Consider the following 22,500-nt stretch of genomic DNA (forward strand, 5'->3'; position numbering starts at 1 on the left):
TGCACTCCAGCCTGGGCGACAGAGCGAGACTCTGTCTCAAAAAAAAAAAAAAAAAAAAGTTGGCATAGTAAGGATCACCATTCCTCTCCAGGCACTGCCCAGCTCTTCTTCTCTCCATTGCTAAAATTCTCCAAAGAGGTATCTGCCCTCTTTCAAATCTTTCTCAATTTCCCCATCATCACCTCTACCATTTTCCAGTATTTGCTTCGAAAATGAGGTGTTTTTTGTTTTTTGTTTTTTCCTTTTTTGAGACAGAGTCTTATTTTGTGGCCCAGGCTGGAGTGCAGTGGCATGATCACCACTTACTGTAGCCTCGACCTCCCAGACTCAAGTGATCTGCCTGCCTTGGCCTTCCAAAGTGTTGGGATTACAGGCGTGAGCGACAGGGCCCAGCCCAAAAGTGAGCCTTTTAAAAAAAAATTCTTTGTTGTTAAAAGGACTATAGGCCAGGCACGGTGGCTCACGCCTGTAATCCCAGCACTTTGGGAGGCCGAGGTGGGTGAATCACCTGAGGTCAGGAATTCAAGACCAGCTTGGCCAACATGGTGAAACCCCGTCTCTACTAAAAATATAAAAATTAGCCGGGCATGAGGGTAGGCGCCTGTAATCCCAGCTACTGAGGAGGCTTAGGCAGGAGAATCACTTCCAGGAGGTGGAGGTTGCAGTGAGCTGAGATCACGCCACTGTACTTCATTCAGCCTGGGCAACAAGAGCGAGACTCCATCTCAAAATAAAATAAAAGGACTATATAAGGCCAGGTGCAGTGGGTGGCTCACTCCTGTAATCCCAGCACTTTGGGAGGCCAAGGCAGGTGGATCACTTGAGGTCAGGAGTTCGAGACCAGCCTGGCCAACATGGTGAAACCCTGTCTCTACTAAAAATACAAAAATTAGCTGGGCATGGTGGTGCATACCTGTAATCCCAGCTACTCAGGAAGCCAAGGCAGAGAATCACTTGAGCCTGGGAGTAGGTTGCAGTGAGCCGAGATTACGTCACTGCACTCCATCCTGGGCGACAGAGTGAGATTCTGTCAGAAAAAAAAAAAAGGACTATGTAACTTACAAGCCTATTTTTGTTTTGTTTTAAATTTTGCTGTATTTCTTTGGCTATGAGAGCCTATTATAACTTTTAAAAATCCTGGCATGGTGGCTTATACCTATAATCCCAGCACTTTCAGAGGCTGAGGTGAGAGGATCACTTGAGCCCAAGAGGTTGAGGCTGTAATGAGTGCAGTGACCATACCACTGCACTCTAACCTGGGCAATGGAGTGAGACCCTGTCTCAGAAAAATAAAATTCCTCAGGGTTACATATCACAGTACTAAAAATTTCACTTTGCACATATCTCAAGGGAAGAATGTTTCTTAGGAAGAGAACTGAGACCACCATCTTGATGGAATAAGGCAGGTCAGATCATCTTTAGCTGTATTGTCCTGGTGAGAAAGCAGCAATAGGCAATCTGTAAACAAGTGGTTGTGGCTGTGTTTCAATAAAACTTTATTCACAAAGACAGTATTGGCCTGTGAGTTTTAGTTTGCCAACCCCTTGGTTGTATGATCTGTATACATAAGGCTGGACCAAGGAGGGCTGAAATATACTCTGTTAAAGGTGGGTGGGGCGGAGGGTTTGGGAGAGATGGGTAGTGAGGAGTGGGAGATGTTAGGGAGAATATGCTTTTTTTTTTTTTTTTTTGAGACGGAGTCTTGCTCTGTCGCCCAAGCTGGAGTGCAGTGGCGCGATCCTGGCTCACTGCAAGCTCCGCCTCCTGGGTTCACGCCATTCTCCTGCCTCAGCCTCCGAATAGCTGGGACTACAGGCGCCCACCACCACGCCCGGCTAGTTTTTTGGTTTTTTTTTTTGTATTTTTAGTAGAGACGGGGTTTCACCATGTTAGCCAGGGATGGTCTCGATCTCCTGACCTCGTGATCCACCCGCCTCAAGAATATGCTAAGAAGAAAACTTCAGGCCAGGTGCAGTGGCTCACGCCTGTAATCCCAGCACTTTGGGAGGCCCAGGAGGGCGGATCACGAGGTCGGCAGATTGAGACCATCCTGGCTAACATGGTGAAACCCTGTCTCTACTAAAAATATAAAAAATTAGCCAGGCTTGGTGGCCGGCGCCTGTACTCCCAGGTACTTGGGAGGCTGAGGCAAGAGAATGGTGTGAACCTGGGAGGCAGAGCTTACAGTGAGCTGAGATCACGCCGCTGCACTCAAGCCTGGGCAACAGAGCAAGACTCCGTCCAAAAAAAAAAAAAAAAATCAACAGGAATAGTAAATCTGAATTTAATTGCCATGCTGTGTCCAGATCTAATTGTTCTCTTTAATAAATCTTTATTCATCCAAAACGGAAAACAAACAAAATCAGGAGCACATTAGCTTAGAAATTGAGAGCCCCATGTTCTGGGCCTTGCTACTACTAGTGCTGCATTACTACATAAGATGGGCCATTTGAATCTATCAGCACTAGACAAGTTGCACTTTAAAAACCCTTCTCATCTAACGATGGTCTGCAGATTCATCTGTGAAGTAACTCATTGCATCCTGTCTGAGTAGGTCAAAACTCTTTGGAAGCTGGTCTAGTTTTGTCCTGAACTGGCCAGACCAGGTTTTCCTTCTAACCCTGTGTCACCCAACTGGACCTGTCATGAGCTATGGAACACATTAAATGCTTCACTATTGAAGTTGTTAACATAGGCAGCATCCAATTATTAAGTGTTGGTATATGTTTTGGAAGCTTAGCCTACATGTCACTGGGGATTATAGCAAGACTGATGTTGGCTTATGTGCCCATATAACTCAGTCCACTGGGAAAAATGGACATTGAGCAATTACTGACACAATGAGACCCTCAAGGGAGAAATACAGTAAGCTATGGGGACAGCATGACATAGATTTGGTTTTTTGGGTTTTTTTTTTTTGAGACGGAGTCTTGCTCTGTTGCCAGGCTGCATTGCATTGACGCAGTCTCAGCTCACTGCAGCCTCTGCCTTCCAGATTCAAGCGATTCTTCTGCCTCAGCCTCCCGAATAGCTGGGACTACAGGTGCATGCCACCATGCCTGCTAATTTTTGTATTTTTAGTAGAGACAGGGTGTTACCATGTTGGCCAAGATGGTCTCGATCTCTTGACCTCATGATCTGCCCGCCTCAGCCTTCCAAAGTGCTGGGATTACAGGCGTAAGCCACCGCGCCTCGCCTTTTTGGTTTTTTTTTCTTTTCCTTTTCTTTTTTTTAAGATGCAGTTTTCGGCCGGGCGCGGTGGCTCAAGCCTGTAATCCCAGCACTTTGGGAGGCCGAGGCGGGTGGATCACAAGGTCAGGAGATCGAGACTATCCTGGCTAACATGGTGAAACCCCGTCTCTACTAAAAAAATACAAAACTAGCCGGGCGCTGGGTAGTGGGCTCTGTAGTCCCAGCTACTTGGGAGGCTGAGGGAGAATGGCGTGAACTGGGGCTGGAGCTTGCAGTGAGCCGAGATCAGCCCACTGCACCCAGCCTGGGAGACACAGTGAGACCGGCTCAAAAAAAAAAAAAAAAAAAAAAAAAAAAAAAAGATGCAGTTTTCACTCTTGTTGCCCAGGCTGGAGTGCAATGGCATGATCTTGGCTCACTGCAACCTCCACCTCCCATGTTCAAGCAATTGTCTTGCCTTAACCTCCCTAGTAGCTGGGATTACAGGCACCCACCACCATTCGTGACTAATTTTTGTATTTTTAGCAGAGATGGGGTTTCACCGTGTTGACCAGGCTGGTCTCGAACTTCTGACCTCAGGGTCATCCACCTACTTTGGCATCCCAAAGTGCTGGGATTACAACATCTTCCCTGGAGTAAGTGTTTTAAACTCAGACCTAGTTTGGCCCATGGCCTAGGTTTGTTTGCTCTTCCTAGTTTAACTTTTCCTTTGTGGTGGAGATTTTGCTTTTGGAAATAAGGTCTGAATTTTTTTTTTTTTTTTACTTTAAGTTCTAGGATACATGTGCAGAATGTGGAGATTTGTACATAGGTGTACATGTACATGTGCGTGGTGGTTTGCTGCACCTATCAACCAATCATCTGGGTTTCCTTTTTTTTTTTTGAGACAGAGTCTTGCTCTGTGGCCAGGCTGGAGTGCAATGGCGGGATCTCAGCTCACCGCAACCTCCGCTTCCCGGGTTCAAGCGATTCCCCTGCCTCAGCCTCCCAAGTAGTTGGGACTACAGGCACACGCCACCACAACCAGCTAATTTTTTGTATTTTAGTAGAGACGGGGTTTCACGATGTTGGCCAGGATGATCTCGATCTCCTGAGCTCATGATCTGCCCGCCTCGGCCACCCAAAGTGCTGGGATTACAGGCATGAGCCGCTGCGCCTGGCATCATCTAGGTTTTAAGCCCCGCATGCATTAAATATTTATCCTGATTCTCTCCCTCCCCTTGTCCTCGTGTGTGATGTTCCCCTCCCTGTGTCCATGTGTTCTCATTGCTCAACTCCCACTTATGAGTGAGAACATGCAAGGTCTGAAATTTTTTTTTTTTCCTTTTTCTTTCTTTTTGAGATGGAGTCTCTCTTAGCCCAGGCTGGAGTGCATGGCATGATCTCAGCTCACTGCAACCTCTGCCTCCCAGGTTCAAGCGATTCTCCTGCCTCAGCCTTCTGAGTAGCTGAAATTACAGGCGTCTGCCAGCACGCCCAGCTAATTTTTGTATTTTTGGTAGAGACGGGGTTTCACCATGTTAGCCAGGCTGGTCTCAAACTCCTGACCTCTGGTGATCCACCCGCCTCAGCCTCCCAATGTGCTGGGATTTACAGGCATGAGCCACTGTGCCAAGCCAGCGTCTGAATTTTTTATCTTTTTTTTTTTTTTTTTTTTGAGACAGAGTCTCGCTCTGTGGGCCCAGGCTTCAGTGCAGTGGCACGATCTCTGCTCACTGCAAGCTCCACCTCCCGGGTTCACGCCATTCTCCTGCCTCAGCCTCCCAAGCAGCTGGGACTACAGGCGCCCACCACCACGCCCAGATCATTTTTTGTATTTTTACTAGAGACGGGGTTTCAACATGTTAGCCAGGATGGTCTCGATCTTCTGACCTCGTGATCCGCCCGCCTCGGCCTCCCAAAGTGCTGGGATTACAGGTGTGAGCCACCGCACCCAGCCATGAAATTTTTAATACACTTTGTTTTTTGTGTTTTTCTTTTGAGACAGAGTCCCTCTGTGTTATCCAGGCTGGAGTGCGGTGGCAAGATCACAGCCGACTGCAACCTCCACCTCCTAGGTTCAAGCAATTTTCCTGCCTCAGCCTCCTGAGTAGCTGGGACTACAGGCACATGCCACTATGCCCTGCTAAGTTTTGTATTTTTTAGTGGAGATGGGGTTTTACCATGTTGGCCAGGCTGGTCTTGAACTCCTGGCCTCAAGTGATCTGCCCGCCTGGGCCTCCCAAAGTGCTGACATTACAGGCCTGAGCCATCATGCCTAGCCTTAGTATACTTTTTAAAGCAGTACCAGCTGGGCTCAGTGGCTCACACCTGTAACCCCAGCACTTTGGGAGGCTGAGGCAGGAGAATCGCTTGAACCCAGGAGGCAGAGGTCGCGGTGAGCTGAGATTGCACCATTGCACTCCAGCCTGGGCAACAAGAGCAAAACTCCATCCCAAAAAAAAAAAAAAAAAAAAAAAAAGCACCTGATAGCGTTTTGTTTTGTTTTGTTTGAGACAGAGTCTTGCTCTGTCGCCCATGCTGGAGTGCAGTGGCGCAATCTCTGCTCACTGCAAGCTCCTCCTCCTAGATTTACACCATTCTCCTGCCTCAGCCTCCCGAGTAGCTGGGACTACAGGTGCCTGCCACCACGCCCGGCTAAATTTTTTTGTATTTTTTAGTAGAGGTGGGGTTTCATCGTGTTAGCCTGGATGGTCTTAATCTCCTGACCTCGTGATCCGCCCGCCTCAGCCTCCCGAAGTGCTGAGATTAGAGGTGTGAGCCACCGTGCCCGGCCTTTTTTTTTTTTTTGAGACAGTCTCACTCTGCTTGCTCTGTCACCCAGGCTGGAGTGCAGTGGCACCATCTTGGCTTATTGCAACCTCTGCCTCCCAGGTTCAAGCAATTCTTGTGGCTCAGCCTCCCGAGTAGCTGGGACTACAGTCGCGCACCACCATGCCTGGCAAATTTTTGTATTTTTGGTAGAGATGGGTTTTCGCCACACTGGCCAGGCTGGTTTTGAACTCCTGATCTCAAGTGATCTGCCCACCTTGGCCTCCCAAAGTGCTGGGATTACAGGCGTGAGCCACCATACCCAGGCTTGAGAGCAATAATTTAAGCCTACTCTTAGAATAACTGTGTATGGCAGATGCACATGAAGTGTATTCCCAGCTAGGGAATCTGGGAGTGACCAACTAGAACTTCGTTCCTTACCTATGATAAACATCTTAGCCCTCAGTCTGTCACATGGAACATGGAACATACAGGAGATTGAGGCCCTGAGTTTTGGGGCAAATGAAGATTGCCAGGTGGAGGTCATTAGGGGGAGAGTATTATTAAGTGAATAGGCTATATACGCTGCATGATGTTTGCAGGCAGTTACAGTTTTCCTGCCTAGCCCACTGCCACCGGGCCATGCGGATATGTTATCCTGTTATCCAGCCATCACCACTAGACCATTTCTTTTTTCTTTCTTTCTTTTTTTGAGACAGAGTCTCACTCTGTCACCCAGGCTGAAGTGCAGTGGCGTGATCTTGGTTCGCTGCAACCTCCTTCCCTCGAGTTCAAGCGATTCTCCTGCCTCAGCCTCATGAGTAGCTGAGATTATAGGCACCTGCCACAGCACCCGGCTAACTTTTATATTTTTAGTAGAGACGGGGTTTTACCATCTTGGCCAGGCTGGTCTTGAACTCCTGACCTCGTGATCCACCTGCCTCGGCCTCCCAAAGTACTGGCATTACAGGTGTGAGCCACTGCGCCCAGCCACCACTGGACTATTTCTGTACATAAGGTGGTTCTCCTTTCCAGCCCACTGCCACTGGGCTCTCTTCTCTGTATGTAAGCCCCTAATATAAGATTGGAGATAAAGTAATCATGGTTTTTGTCATTTAAAGTAATAAAACCTCACATCTCATTTGCTGGCTCTAGGTCTCTTCTTCAGCCTCTTGAACCTAGTTCCTTCCCTTGTTGACGTTAGTAGGGGTTAGGCACAACACTTGGGTACTGATTAAAGTAGGAATGGGTGTGAAAACAGTCACCCTGTAATGTCCCTGGGAAGTTCCCTGAGGTTTTTGATGCCAGAGCAGAGATCTTTGGTAATTTCCTCACTACTTTATCCCTAGGACCTGGCACAGGTACTCAATAAATTAATAAACAATGCTGAACTCACAGATTTATAGAAAATACTTGTCGGATTGAATTTTGATTATATCTCTTCCTTAGTTCATCAAAGCCCATCTTTGACAAAATAAATCATTTGGTTTATTGGTATAGGCAAGAATTCTTCCATACATTTTTTTCTTCTTTATCTTCTAGAGCAATAGATCCCAGCCTGGAACCAAAACATGTGAACCCGTCTCTTCTTTTGCCAAGTGGTAGGAGATTTTCTTTTTTAAGACATGATCATAATTTCATTAAAGAGGGGAACTTTCTTTTTTTTTTTCACATCCAGAAACTAGAAAAGACAATCTTAAAGGACTATTCTTTATTGAACATATGTGGCTTTATTTAAAACAAAAAGCAACTCACTCTGATGTCTTTGTTTTTCTTACATCAGCTACCAGACAGGCCTTTGGCAGCAGAGCTCTGAAGCTCAACAGGGCAATGTCTAAAAGATCAGCTACCAGAGATAATTTGGAGGATGGCACTTACGTCTGGATGAAATCCATCCTTTTTTGCCAGGGACCTCTTCAAGTTCAAGAATTATTTTGCAGGCTGGACATGGTGGCTCATGCTTGTAATCCCAGCACTTTGGGAGACTGAGGTAAGAGCATTGCTTGAACTTAAGAGTTCAGACCAGCCTGAGCAACATGGTGAAACTCCATCTCTACCCCAAAAATACAAAAAATTAGCTGGGCATGGTGGTGCACACCTGTGGTCTCAGCTACTCAGGAGGATCGCTTGATCCTGATAGGTCGAGGTTGCAATGAACCAAGATCGCGACACTGCACTCCAACCTTGGTGACAGAGTAAGACCCCCTCTCAAAAAAAAAAAAAGATTATTTTGTGGTTTGTAAATAGCTATATAGCTTTTATGACTGGTGATGAACCCAGCTCAGCAAGCACCTCAGGAATACCCAAAGGTGTTTGTTGAACTGCCTTGGGGACAAGGCAGGCAATGGCTAGTGGCTATGAAGTCTAGTGGGTTCTAGATTCTTGGCATCTGCATCATCCATTGTAGGGTTTGCAATGATGTCATCTATGTTTAACTTTTAAATTTCATTAATGCATTTACTCTTTTCTGATATTTTGCATATATGCTTCCCCATAAATTGTATATACTTCCTCTCTAAATACACACACACCACATATATTTCTACCTTTTCATCTATATATGTATTGTGTATATACCCATATATAGATATATACACTGACATCTCTCCACTTATTCTTGAAAGCTTTTCCAGAGAGAGAAGAAAATGGTATAGGCACAGTTTTCTGTAACTGATATTTTCCTCTGCCTTGCCATGGTCTATTTTTTCAATTTGTATGTATGACCTGAAAAATCAGTTCTGGCTGGGTGCAGTGGCTCATGCCTGTAATCCCAGCACTTTGGGAGGCTGAGGTGGGTGGATCACCTGAGGTCAGGAGTTCAAAACCAGCCTGGTCAACATGGTGAAACCCTGTCTCTACTAAAAATACAAAAATTAGCTGGGTGTGGTGGCGGGTGCCTGTAATCCCAGCTGTTTGGGAGGCTGAATCACTTGAACCTGGGAGGCAGAGGTTGCTGTAAGCTGAGATCATGCCATTGCACTCCAGCCTGGGCAACAGGAGCAAAACTCCATCTCAAAAAAACAAACAAAAATGTTTGTAAAGCATCTAGGGCAATAATCTAGCATCCAGTAAAATGATCAACTAATGTTCCTCATTTTTATTTACTTTTTATTTTTATTATTTTTTGAGATGGAGTCTTGCTGTGTTGCACAGGCTGGAGTTCGGTGGAGCAATCTCTGCTCACTGCAACCTCCGCCTCTGGGGTTCAAGAGATTCTCCTACTTCAGCCTCCCAAGTAGCTGGGATTACAGGTGCGTGCCACCACACCCAGCTAATTTTTGTGTTTTTATTTTTTTTATTTTTTTATTTTTTTATTTATTTATTTTTTTTGAGACGGAGTCTCGCTCTGTGCCCCAGGCTGGAGTGCAGTGGCGCAATTTCGGCTCACTGAAAGCTCCGCCTCCCAGGTTCACACCATTCTCCTGCCTCAGCCTCCTGAGTAGCTGGGACTACAGGCGCCCGCCACCGCGCCCCGCTAATTTTTTTGTATTTTTAGTAGAGACGGGGTTTCACCGTGTTAGCCAGGATGGTCTCGATCTCCTGACCTTGTGATCCGCCCGCCTCGGCCTCCCAAAGTGCTGAGATTACAGGCGTGAGCCACCGCGTCCGGCCTGTGTTTTTAGTAGAGACCGGGTTTAGCCATGTTGGCCAGGCTGGTCTCAAACTCCTGAGCTCAACTGATCCACCTGCCTCGGCCTCCCAGTGCTCGGATTACAGGCATGAGCCACCACACCCGGCCCCTCCTTTTTTATTTATTTATTAATTATTATTATTTTGAGACTGAGTCTTGCTCTGTCGGCCAGGCTGGAGTGCAGTGGCACGATCTTGGCTTACTGCAACCTCCGCCTCCCTGGTTCAAACGATTCTCCTGCCTCAGCCTCCCTGGTAGCTGGAAATACAGGCACACGCCACCACGCCCAGCTAATTTTTGTATTTTTAGTAGAGACGCGGTTTCACCATATTGATCAGGCTGTCTTGAGCTCCTGAGCTCGTGATCCACCCTCCTCGGCCTCCCAAAGTGCTGGGATTACAGGCTTGAGCCACCTCGCCCGGCCTCCTTTTTTTTTTTTTTTTTTTGAGACACAGTCTTGCTCTGTCGCCCAGGCTGGAGTGCAGTGGCGCTATCTCGGCTCACTGCAAGCTCCGCCTCCCGGGTTCACGCCATTCTCCTGCCTCAGCCTCCCCAGGAGCTGGGACTACAGGCGCCCACCACCGCGCCCGGCTAATTTTTTATATTTTTACTAGAGACGGGGTTTCACCGAGTTAGCCAGAATGGTCTCTATCTCCTGACCTTGTGATCGCCCACCTCGGCCTCCCAAAGTGCTGGGATTACATACGTGAGCCACTGCGCCCGGCACCGGCCTCCTTTTTATTTTTCAGCGACAGTTTCTCACATTGACCCCAGGCTGGAGTGCGGTGAGGAGAGCACGGTTCACTGCAGCCTCGACCTCCTGGGCCCAAGCGAACCTCTCACCTCAGCTCCTGAGTAGCTGGGATTAGAGGCCCACGCCACCACGCTCAGCTAATTTTATTTTTTGTAGAGATAGGGTCTCACTGTGTTGTCCAGGCTGGTCTCGAACTCCTGGCCTCAAGCGATCCTCCTGCCTCGGCCTCCCAAAATGCTGGATCGTGGTTGAGCCACCACGCCACCCACGGTCTCCTTTTAATGTAAAACATTAAACAATGTTTTACACCGTGCCAGTGAAAGCAAACTGTACTCTCTATGGCGCTAGTAGCAAAAGCAAAGAATTATTACCATGCCTAATAGAAAGGAGCCCTAAAAACAAATCCAGGTCTGCAAAAGCCGATCGACAACTCTGTGGTGATTTAGAAGAGAATTGCAAGAAACACAGAGCGTCCCAAGTGACAAGGATGGTCTGGCGACCACATTTCCCGGCAGCCCTCGCGCAGCCAGGCCGCTTAGAGGATTGGACTCATCCGCAGGAGGCGGGTGACAAAGGGAGGGGATAGGCGTGAGGTACTGTGGGTAGGAGACGGCCGTCGGCGGAGGCGCCATTTTGTGGAGCAGCCGAATCTTGTTGGAGGTTCGGGGACGCAGAACCGCTACTGCTGCTTCGGTCTCTCCTTGGGGTAAGTGCGGTGGCTGTCTAACGACGGTAGGTTCTTGCCATTGGGGCTGGCCCCCAGGCCTCCCTTGTCAGCTGCCGGAGGCGATTGATCAGCTCCAGCCGGTTCTCTAGAGGGGCTAAATTACCCCAGGCGTTGGAGGGCCGCGCCCGCCCTTGTTGCCAGCTCTGTCAGTTTCCAGAGGTCGTCCAGCCAGCTCAGCCTCTGGCCAGCTTCTCTCTGGCCGTGACTTTGCCCCTTGTGGGTACACGTCCCCTAATCTCCAGCCCAGCGGAGCAGTGGAGCCGTCGCCTGTCCCTCTGGCCCTCCTCGGGAGCGCCCTGGCAGTCTCTGGCCGCCATCCCCCCTCAACTGCAACTGAATCGCCCTCTCCGAAAAGCTGTTCGGTGATGGCCGATCTCCGGGTTAGGAACCTCTTGGGAGGCGGGAGGGGTGTGTGCGGGGAGGGCAGGCCGGACGCTGGAGTCGGTCGAGCAGGCCGTGACGCCGCCATCTCGGCCGCGAGACCCCACGGAGGTGGGTGCCGGCACCGCCCAGGAGAGAAGGGGCAGCACCAGTGAATATGCCTCGGGACTTGTTTCCCCCCAGTGGTTCTTTTTCATTTATTAATTTCAACAAATCATTGAGCATACGCTCTATACTAGGCTCCAGAGACTACTAGAACTGATTTCTCGGACCTCGCGCTCATCGAACGCGGTCCAGCTATGTGATGTCTCATTACCAACGGGGAGCAGGTGGGCCGGGCTCTTCGCCACTCAGTGGTTTGTAGTCATAAGAACTGACTCGACGTGGTGGTTATTGTTACCTAGGAATTAGGTCGTTTCTAGCTTTGCTCTTGTCTTATGCGATATGTTATTAATGTAGTAGATTTCAGTCAGCTCAGTATCCCAGCTTCTACGAGGTTTTAAATTTTTCATCAGAAATGTTTGAATTTCATGTTGCTCTTTGTATTAAATGAAGACACTTGGATTAATGTTTTAACGGTCAACTATCCCACTAGAGTTGCTTTGATACAAAACCAAAGGAGCTCATTGCAGCTCTGCCCTTTTTGCTTTGTAATTCAAAGGTAGGAGCAGGGAAGGAGTCTTCTGCTTGCTCCATATTATGATTCTGTTGTTAAATCTGGAATCTAATATTTTAAAGTATTCTTAATCTTCCGGTTTTGCTCATGGTTAACAAAATATTAGCATGATTTTAACGTTGACAGTTTGTCCCCACCACCTCCCTACCTTAGATAATCGCTGTCAGTGATTTGAAGGTTTGATGAACTCCCAGCCTCAGTAGTATCCAAGCTTATGGAGCTGCTCACTTAAGTGATCTCTGAGATTTACAGCAATTACTCTCTCTTGTCTCCTAGAAAAAATAAAATTTGAACCTTTTGGAGCTGTGTGCTAGATCTTCAGTGGGACAATGGGTTCAGACAAAAGGTAAGTTACTATAGTACATGACTTTGAACTCAACATTTCAGTGGGGACTGAACTCTTTGTTTAAAATAGTTTATCAAACTAATATGTGAGTGTTTCGTGCCAGGCATTGCTGATGAACACCTTTATGGTCCTGTTGTCACAAACTAACAGTCTAGTGAGAGAAAGTAGTGTGTGAACATGCTGTGATAAAGTATAGGGTGCTCTTATAACACATAGGAAGTATGTCTTTTTCTTGTTCACAGCCAGGAAAGCTTCCTGGAGAAAGTATTCTCTGGAAGGAAGCTGAAGGATAAGAAAGAATTTTAGGCAAAGAAGGGCAGGGTAGAATGGGTCCCTGAGGGTTCCCTGTGTGGACAGCAACCTTTGCAGAATCCAGGAGATCATACAGTCTGGCACTTAGCACAGTTCCTGGCTGTGGTAAGCAATCAATGAATGCCAGTTCTCGTTATTATTCCCTAAATAGCAAGATGATCCAGACTTAGAGAGCTGAGAAGCTTGGGACCGTGTGTTACATGAAAGAAAGAGCCAAAGAATTAGTGGAAAATCAAGATGAGAGCATTTGGCTATTGGGTACACACTCTCAGACCATTTGATTTAAACACACAACCTTATTCAGCCATCTGCCTTTTTGGTATTGAGGTCAGTCCCTGTGGTAGATCACATTGACAGGCCCGAGGGACCTTAGGAAATGTTCATGTCACATGGTGTTTTAATGCTATGTCAGCAGTCTGTGGTTCTAAATAGCTTATTAAATTAACATTTACCCCTTTGGGGTGTCTCAGTCCCATATTTCCTTTGATTCTTTTTATTAAATTTGTATATTCTAAATGAAGCCCTTATAAACCTTTCCTTTGCCACAGTTTTATGAATCTGGTAAAACAATTTACAAAAGACCTATTTTATCTGTGGTCAAATAGGTTTAAGCCCCTTATTATTAGGTTTTCTCATGAAGCCCAGTGCTGCCCTTCAACCAAAAATAAACCAGATGTTATAAGAAGAGTGTTCTCTTAAGGGGTGCTAGTTTTGGGTAACTATCCAGTTATATCTGACAGACAACTAAGTTGCCTGATGGGGAAAAAAAAGACTAACTTAGTTCATCCAGGTTTTTGGTCCATTTTCTAGTAGATATGATACTCTTGAGAGTAGATGAGCCAGGGATGTACTTAATTTCACCCTTTAAAATTGGGTGAAATTCGAGTAACTGCTTTTTTCCTGTTTTTGGTCTGAATCAGGGATGAAGGGATAATATGTAGACTCTAGGCTTGACAAAGTGCAAAAATAAACTTGGATAACATGACCCTTTCTTAGAAATATTCAACCCAAATGTTTGTTTCAAATTTAGCATAAATTCCTGACAATTATCATTACATTTAGGGATATAGGTATTTTCCCAGTGGTTATTTTAGTAAACTGGAATTTAGTAATACATTTTAACACTTTAAACTATTTGGATATATCTTATAAACTGATCTGTGGGGCGTGTGTATTTTTAACTCTGTCTTTTAAAGGTACAAAATGTGACTGACTTTAGAATGAAAATTATTTTCCCTGGCAGAGTGAGTAGAACAGAGCGTAGTGGAAGATACGGTTCCATCATAGACAGGGATGACCGTGATGAGCGTGAATCCCGAAGCAGGCGGAGGGACTCAGATTACAAAAGATCTAGTGATGATCGGAGGGGTGATAGATACGACGACTACCGAGACTATGACAGTCCAGAGGTGAGTGACCAGTGGCTGCATAACCCCCAGAAACACCCTGAGTCTTATAGTAATAGAAACAGCAGCCAGGCCGCCAGGCCCAGTGGCCCCTTCCCATAATCCCAGTACTTTGGGAGGTCAAGGTGGCCAGATCACTTGAGGTCAGGAGTTCAAGACCAGTCTGGCCAACATAGTGAAACCCAGCTCTACTGATAATACAAAAATTAGCTGAGTGTGGTGGTGGGCACCTGTAATTCCAGCTACTTGGGAGGCTGAGGCAGGAGAATCACTTGAAACCTGGGAGGTGGAGGTTGTAGCAAGCCAAGATCGCACCGCTTCTCTCCAGCATGGGTGACAAAGCAAAACTCTGTCTCAAAAAAAAAAGAAAGAAATAATAGCCAGGGTTTACCTAGGGCTCACCATGTACTTTTGAGCACTTGACTTCATGAATTCATTTAGGTCTCAGTACAGCCTGATAAGGTAGGTGTTATTACCATTTTAAAGATGAAACAATGGGGTTATGATAACATATTAGTTCTGTGTTTTGAAATGAATGATAAATATAAGTTGTTGGCCAGGCGCGGTGGCTCACACCTATAATCCCAACACTTTGGGAGGCCAAGGCAGGAGGATCCCTTGAGCCCAGGAGTTCAAGGCCAGCCTGAGCACCATAGGGAGACCCTGTCTTTAAAATAATAATAATAAAAATAATAAAATATAAGTTGTTTTAGTTATCTCGGTATATCTTTTTTTTTTTTGAGACAGAGTTTCACTCTTGTCACTCAGGCTGGAGTGCAGTGGTGCGACCTCAGCTACTCAGGAGGCTGAGGTATGAGAATTGCTTGAGCCTGGGAAGTGGTGGTTGCAGTGAGCTGAGATCGTGCCATTGCACTCCACACTCCACGCCCAGCCTGGGCGACAGTGCGAGACTCTGTCTCAAAAAAAACCAGAAGGCCGGGCGCAGTGGCTCACACCTGTAATCCCAGCACTTTGGGAGGCCAAGGTGGGTGGATCATGGGGTCAGAAGATTGAGACCATCCTGGCTAACATGGTGAAACCCCGTCTCTACCAAAAATACAAAAAATTAACTGGGTGTGGTGGCAAGCGCCTATAGTCCCAGCTACTGGGGAGGCTGAGGCAGGAGAATCGCTTGAGCCCGGCAGGCGGAGGTTGCAGTGAGCCGAGATCATCACACCACTGCACACCAGCCTGGGCAATAAGAGGGAAACTGTCTTAAAAAACAAACAAACAAACAGAAAAAGAAAACACTGCAGACTGGGCGTGCTTGTAATCCCAGCACTTTGGGAGGCCAAAGCAGGAAGGGTCACTTGAGGCCAGGAGTTCAGACCAGCCTGGGTAACATAGTGAGACTGTCTCAAAAAAAAAAAAAATTGCAGTGAACATTACCATGGAATGCTTGTATCAGTTCTGTAGACTTCCCTCTAAGGATAATTTCTAGGCACGGAGGGCCTGTTTCAAAGAGTACAGGGTGATGTTAATTGTGATTTTGTTTATTGTAACTCAGAGAGAGCGTGAAAGAAGGAACAGTGACCGATCTGAAGATGGCTACCATTCAGATGGTGACTATGGTGAGCACGACTATAGGCATGACATCAGTGACGAGAGGGAGAGCAAGACCATCATGCTGCGCGGCCTTCCCATCACCATCACAGAGAGCGATGTAAGAGGAAATGACAGTTATAACCAGCAGTCAGTAGGCACAATGAACTTTGAGCTTCTACCATTATTTTCTCATGTTACTGTTTTATCTTAAGCCAGTAGAGGTTGTGTATCCCTTATACAAAATGCTTGGGACCAGAACTGTTTTGATATTTTGGGTTTTTTTTTTTTTTCTAAGTATTTGCATTTACATAAGTCTAAACATGAAATTCATTTATATTTTGTATATGCCTTATACATGCCAAAGGTAATCTTATACAATACTTTAAATAATTTTATACACAAAACAGTGTGTGCTTTGGTTTTTTTGTGTGATATTTTTGTTTCCGTTTTTTACACAGGGTCTCGTCACTCAGGCTGGAGTATAGCAATGCAATCATAGCTCACTGCAGCCTCAAACTCCTGGGCTCAAGTGATCTTTTTACTTCAGTAGCTGGCAAGTGCATGCCACCACACCCCGCTAATTTATTTTTTGTAGAGACAGGCTAGGCTAACTGTGTTGCCTGGACTAAAAGTTTTGACTGCCCTTTTGTCTGTGACCTTTCAAATAAGGTCAGGGGTGGAATTTTCCAATTGTAGTGTCATGTCAGTGCTCAGAAAATTTCAGATTTTGGAGCATTTCAAATTTTTGGATTAGGGTTGCTCAACCTGTATCTCAGCTAGTGAAATATTTTTCTGTCTTTAGGGAGGAGTTCTCTGAACTAGGTTCAGAAGTAAATTACCATATTGGCCTCATGCCTGTAATCCTAGCACTTTGGGAGGCCAAGGCGGGTAGATCACTTGAGGTCAGGAATTTGAGAACAGTCTGGCCAACATGGTGAAACCCTGTCTCTACTAAAAATACAAAAATTAGCTAGGTATGGTGGCATATAGCTTTAGTCCCAGCTACTCAGGGGGGCTGAGACAGGAGAATCGCTTGAACCTAGGAGGTGGAAGTTTAGTGAGCCAAGATCACGCCTTTGCACTCCAGCCTGGGTGACAAAGCAAGACCCTGTCTCAAAAACAGAAGTAAATGACCATATTTATATTTAGGCTTTGAAGCTCGATGTATGAGTGTTCTGAATGTCTTTAACCACAAGGAGCAGGTCTTGTGTCTTCATTAGCTCCTAGAAAATAATCAATACATTTTTATTGAATTAGTTACTTATTAGATGCGGTTGATTGGTAAATACCTAATTTTCTTTTTAATCTGGCCACCCTTTTATTAGTTGAAAATTAAACTACCCATTTGAAACCTTAGAAAAGCTTGTTAAAAAGGAAGGTTCATTCAGACTGGCCAATTAGAGTCTTAGTGTACTTGGCACTGCCTGATTTCCAGCAGCATCTCTGGTCCTCACCCTTCCTTCCAGCCACACCCTACTTCCCACATCCTGGACTTTGGACATGTCCATTGCTCTACTGTTGTGCCTTTTTCTGCTTGGAGATGCCGGTATGTAAAGCCTGATCTATCAGGCAGAGCTGCTTCTTCGTTATTCTCTTTCTAAGGCACTGTATTCATGACCTTTACTGTAGCTATCAACACACATGTCTTCATCTCTACCACAAGATCTCTGAAAATAGGCCTCTGTGTGACCTAGTCACCTCTGTGTCCCCAACCCTTGAACACAGTATGTTACTCAGCCAGTGCTCTTGGTAAAACTGAATGTGAGGTTTTAAAACATGCTTTTAAAAGATGTAAATACACAGCATTGTGCCAGTATTTGTTTTACTGGAGTAATCAAAGTAATATTCTGACTATAGTTGAATTTTGGATGAAGCTCAAAATAAGCGTTGGATTCCCATAGCTTTGGGTTTCTAAACCCTGGAAGTAATGAATGTGACAAATGTGAGATGGGATATTAGAGTTAATAGTGGGTAATCGCCGGGCGCAGTGGCTCAAGCCTGTAATCCCAGCACTTTGGGAGGCCGAGACGGGCGGATCACGAGGGCAGGAGATCGAGACCATCCTGGTGAACACGGTGAAACCTCGTCTCTACTAAAAAGTACAAAAAAAACTAGCCGGGCGAGGTGGCGGGTGCCTGTAGTCCCAGCTACTGGGGAGGCTGAGGCAGGAGAATGGCGTGAACCCGGGAGGCAGAGCTTGCAGTGAGCTGAGATCCGGCCACTGCACTCCAGCCTGGGCGACAGAGCGAGACTCTGTCTCAAAAAAAAAAAAATGGTAATCATTCCATTATTTGTGATCCACTGCACATCTGCTACACTGTACATGTTAGATGCTACAGTGATACAGAGCGATGGATCTTGCCTCAAAAAAGCTTATGGATGAGTAGCTAAGGTCAGCAGATAATGGTGACAATGCAGAATAGAAAGGGGTTAGAGGCCGAGTATGGTAACTCATGCCTGTAATCCCAGCACTTTGGGAGGCCAAGGTGGAAAGAGTGCTTGAGCCCAGGAGTTGAGTCCAACCTGGACAACACAGTAAGATGCATCTCCAAAAAAAAGCCAGGCTTAGTGGGGCACTTGTCTGTGGTCCCAGTTACTTGGGAGACTGAGGCAGGAAGATCGCTTGAGCCCAAGAGGTCAGGGCTACAGTGACTCGTGTTCACACCACTGCACTCCAACCTGAGCGACAGAGCAAGACCCTGTCTCAAAAAAAGAAAAAGAGGGTCATGTTGGAAAAGGTCCTATTGAAAGAGGTCTGCCTAAGAGCTCTTGAAGGTTATTTAAGGGAAATTGTTACTAGTGGAGGGTAAGGAATCTTCTATTTTTATTTTTGTGAGACAGGGCCTTACTCTGTCACCTAGGCTGGAGTGGCGTGATTGTGGCTCACTGCAGCCTCCAACTTTTGGGCTTAGGCAATCCACCAGCCTCAGCCTCCCAAGTAGCTGGGATTACAGGCATGTGTCACCACTCCCAGCTAATTTTTTTGATCGGTTTTTTTTTTTGTAGAGACAAGGTCTCTCTTTGTTGCCTAGACTGGTCTTGAACTCTTCAATCAGTCCTCCCGCCTGGGTCTCCCAAAGTGCTGGAATTATAGGCGTGGAAAACTAAGGGAATGGTGTGGTAGGTGGGCCCTTCAGGCAGAGGGGCATCACATGAGCAGGGAATAGAAAGGTACTGAATCTAGGTAAGGCCTAGCAATCCGCTTGATTTGACTGGAGTCAGGCTTTTGGCAGGGGAGGGATGAGTGGCAAAATGCTATTGTGGCTAGGGGCTAGAATTTTTAAAAGCCTAGCTAAGCGTAAAAGAATTTTTACTGAGGGTTGGCCAGGCGCGGTGGCTCACGCCTGTAATCCCAGCACTTTGGGAGGCCGAGGTGGACAGATCACAAGGCCAGGAGATCGAGACCATCCTAGCTAACATGGTGAAACCCCGTCTCTACTAAAAATACAAAAATTAGCTGGGCATAGTGGCAAATGCCTGTAGTCCCAGCTACTTGGGAGGCTGAGGCAGGAGAATCAGGAGGCTGAGGCAGGAGAATCGCTTGAACTCAGGAGGCGGAGCTTGCAGTGAGCCGAGATCGTGCCACTACACTCCAGCCTGGGCAACAGAATGAGACTCCATCTCAAAAAAAAAAAAAAAAAAGGAATATTACTAAGGGTTTTGATTAGTAGCAGAGGCTGCTCTAGTTAGACAGGAAGGGCAGAGCTGAGTTCAGTTAGCTGTGGCAGTGGGGATGTGGGAAGGAGCTGCAAGAAGTCCTGTAGCAGTTGATTCAGGAAGCCTTGCTGATTGATCAGATTGTCCCCTTAAGGTGGAGTCTGTTAGGCATGTGGCCCTAGGACCTTGTGGAGGAAGTGGACAACATAGGTAGCACAATGCCCTTAGCAGACTTTTTGGGGCTGCCTTGCTGATGATAAAAAAACTTTTGTAATGCTGTGTATTTTAGGCTTCTTCAGGGAAACGAAAGTGGCTCCTGTAAGAAGGCTGGTTTTCAGCACAGAATTTCTGAGTTTCCCAAATATTACACAAAATTCTTAGAGAATTTGCTTGTTGGGATCTTAGTATTTGTAAAATGTATGAAGAACATCTGAAGAGAATCCTACAGTCCCTCTGTCACGTATGATATCAGTAACTTGTTTGTTGTTTATTTTTTCTTTTTGAGATAGCTAATTTTGTACTTTTAGTAGAGACAGGGTTTCACCTTGTTGGCCAGGCTGGTATCGAACTCCTGACCTCAAGTGATTGGCCCGACTTGGCCTCCCAAAGTGCTGGGATTATAGGCGGGAGCCACCTGCCCTAAGTATCTAATTGCTCTGATGACTAATTATTTTTTACTTAATAGGTTACTGCATATGAACCTGAGTCACAGAGTGGGGCCAGGCTCCTCACTTTTCTTTCTTTCTTTTTTTTTTTTTTTTTTTTTTTTTTTTGAGACAGTGTCTCACTCTGTTGCCCAGGCTGGAGTGCAGTGGCTCAGTCTCGCCTCACTGCAACCTCTGCCTCCCGGGTTCAATTGATTCTCCTGCCTCAGCTTCCCAAGAAGCTGGGATTATAGGCATATGCCACCACACCTAGCTAATTTTTGTATTTTTAGTAGAAAATACAATAGGGATTAAACCAGGTTGGCCAGGCTGGTCTCGACCTTCTGACCTCAGAAGGTCAGAAGGTGACCTGCCCACCTCAGCCTCCCAAAGTGCTGTATTACAGGCATGAGCCACCGCACCTGGCTGCAGACCCCTCACTTTTATGTTAGAAAGTAGGTAATTATTATGCCGGGCGCGGTGGCTCAAGCCTGTAATCCCAGCACTTTGGGAGGCTGAGACGGGCGGATCACAAGGTCAGGAGATCGAGACCATCCTGGCTAACACGGTGAAACCCCGTCTCTACTAAAAAATACAAAAAACTAGCCGGGCGAGGTGGCGGGCGCCTGTGGTCCCAGCTACTCCGGAGGCTGAGGCAGGAGAATGGCGTAAACCCGGGAGGCGGAACTTGCAGTGAGCTGAGATCCGGCCACTGCACTCCAGCCTGGGCGACAGAGCCAGACTCAGTCTCAAAAAAAAAAAGAAAGTAGGTAATTATGTTCCACAAAGTCACCATAAATACTGAACCATTTCTTGTAGGGGAAATAGAGTTGGGTTTCTGTGAGCCTGTGGTTGCGTTTTTGTCGGCTGCTCAGCATGGAACCTTGTTTTATGTGTTTCTATTTGAAGATGACTTACTTAATATGTATCATTGATTCATTAACATTGAACTCACAGCCAATGGCACTGTAACTTGTGCCTGAATAAAACTTATCTAGCATACTCTGTAAGGCATATCAGCCCTGTGCTTAGGAACGCTAGACAGCATTTCAGAACTCTGCTTGGGGAGCCATTTTAAACAGCAGAATCACCAACAAAAAGCACAAAAGACGTGGAAAACGTGGCACTAGACACTTGTTTACAATATGAAAGCTTGAACACGGCAAAGCATCATTTTTTTAGATCGCAGCTGCAAACGTGTGTTTGAGCAACTCAGATTTTTCACTGCCTTGCACATGTCTGAGAATGACCATGAAAATGCTGTAAGAGGCCGGGCACGGTGGCTCACACCTATAATCCCAGCACTTTGGGAGGCCGAGGTGGGTGGATCACAAGGTCAGGAGATCGAGACCATCCTGGCTAGCACGGTGAAACCCTGTCTCTACTAAAACTACAAAAAAATTAGCCGGGCATGGTGGTGGGCGCCTGTAGTCCCAGCTACTCGGGAGGCTGAGGCAGGAGAATGGCGTGAACCCAGGAGGCAGAGCTTGCAGTGAGTCAAGATTGTGCCACTGCACTCCAGCCTGGGCGACAGAGCGAGACTCCATCTCAAAGAAAAAAAGAAAGAAAGAAAACTGCTGCAAGTGTTTATTTGAATGTTAGAAATTTTAGTGAGTGGTTGAATTCACAGGTGTGATATCTGAGGATAATGAGGATTGGCTATGTATAATCTTGCAGCCGTTGTACCTAATTATGGAAAGTAGAGGCTAGTGAGAATTTGTTTCCACGAATTTCACCCTGGTTTTTTTTTTTTTTTTTTTTTTTTTATGGTAGTATTCCTGCCTGATATTATTGATGAAGAGACTAAGTATATTTTTGTGGCCTTTGGAAAAAGGAGTTGGTCTGACATTGGAACAAGCCTACCAGCCAGAATACTTTTTTTTTTTTTTTGGAGACAGAGTCTCACTTTGTAGCCCGTGCTGGAGTGCATTGGTGAGATCTTGGCTCACTGAAAGCTCCGCCTCCCAGGTTCACGCTATTCTCCTGCCTCAGCCTCCAGAGTAGCTGGGACTACAGGTGCCCACCACTGCACCCAGCTAATTTTTTTGTATTTTCAGTAGAGACGGGGTTTCACCATGTTAGCCAGGGTGGTCTCCATCTCTTGACCTCATGATCCGCCCGCCTCGGCCTCCCAAAGTGCTGTGATTACAGGTGTGAGCCACTGCACGAGGCCTAATTTTTTTAAATTTTTGTATAGAGATGGGGTCTTACTGTGTTCCCCAGACTGGTCTCAAACTCCTGTCCTCAAGCACTCATCTTGCCTCATCTTCCCAAAACACTAGGATTATAGGCATGAGCCACTGTACTATCCTGTAGAACAAAGGACAGGGAGATTAGACTAAAGGATGGAGGCTTGAGACATCATACCACAAGCAAGGATGTTTATCATAACAGAAATTAATTGTGGCCAGGCGTGGTGGCTCACTCCTGTAATCTCAGCACTTTGGGAGGCCAAGATGGCTGGATCGCTTGAGCCCA

General features: G+C 46.4%; 1 protein-coding gene across 3 annotated transcripts in view; it reads left to right on the top strand.

The window, feature by feature from the left end:
• The first annotated feature begins 10,904 nt into the window (after positions 1 to 10,904).
• Positions 10,905 to 22,500, top strand: part of RBM5 (RNA binding motif protein 5) — a 32,480-nt gene continuing 20,884 nt past the window's right edge. For 2 of the 3 annotated variants that reach the window (XM_003894402.4, XM_009200742.3), the window contains exons 1-4: positions 10,905 to 11,034; positions 12,389 to 12,458; positions 14,014 to 14,179; positions 15,684 to 15,839. In XM_003894402.4, the coding sequence (XP_003894451.1) occupies positions 12,442 to 12,458; positions 14,014 to 14,179; positions 15,684 to 15,839 (339 nt within the window). In that variant the 5' untranslated portion in view covers positions 10,905 to 11,034; positions 12,389 to 12,441. The remainder of the gene's footprint in view (positions 11,035 to 12,388; positions 12,459 to 14,013; positions 14,180 to 15,683; positions 15,840 to 22,500) is intronic. The other variant, XM_021934383.2, reaches the window with a different exon arrangement.

This window comes from Papio anubis, chromosome 2 (assembly GCF_008728515.1).
Source record: "Papio anubis isolate 15944 chromosome 2, Panubis1.0, whole genome shotgun sequence".
Classification (NCBI taxonomy): domain Eukaryota; kingdom Metazoa; phylum Chordata; class Mammalia; order Primates; family Cercopithecidae; genus Papio; species Papio anubis.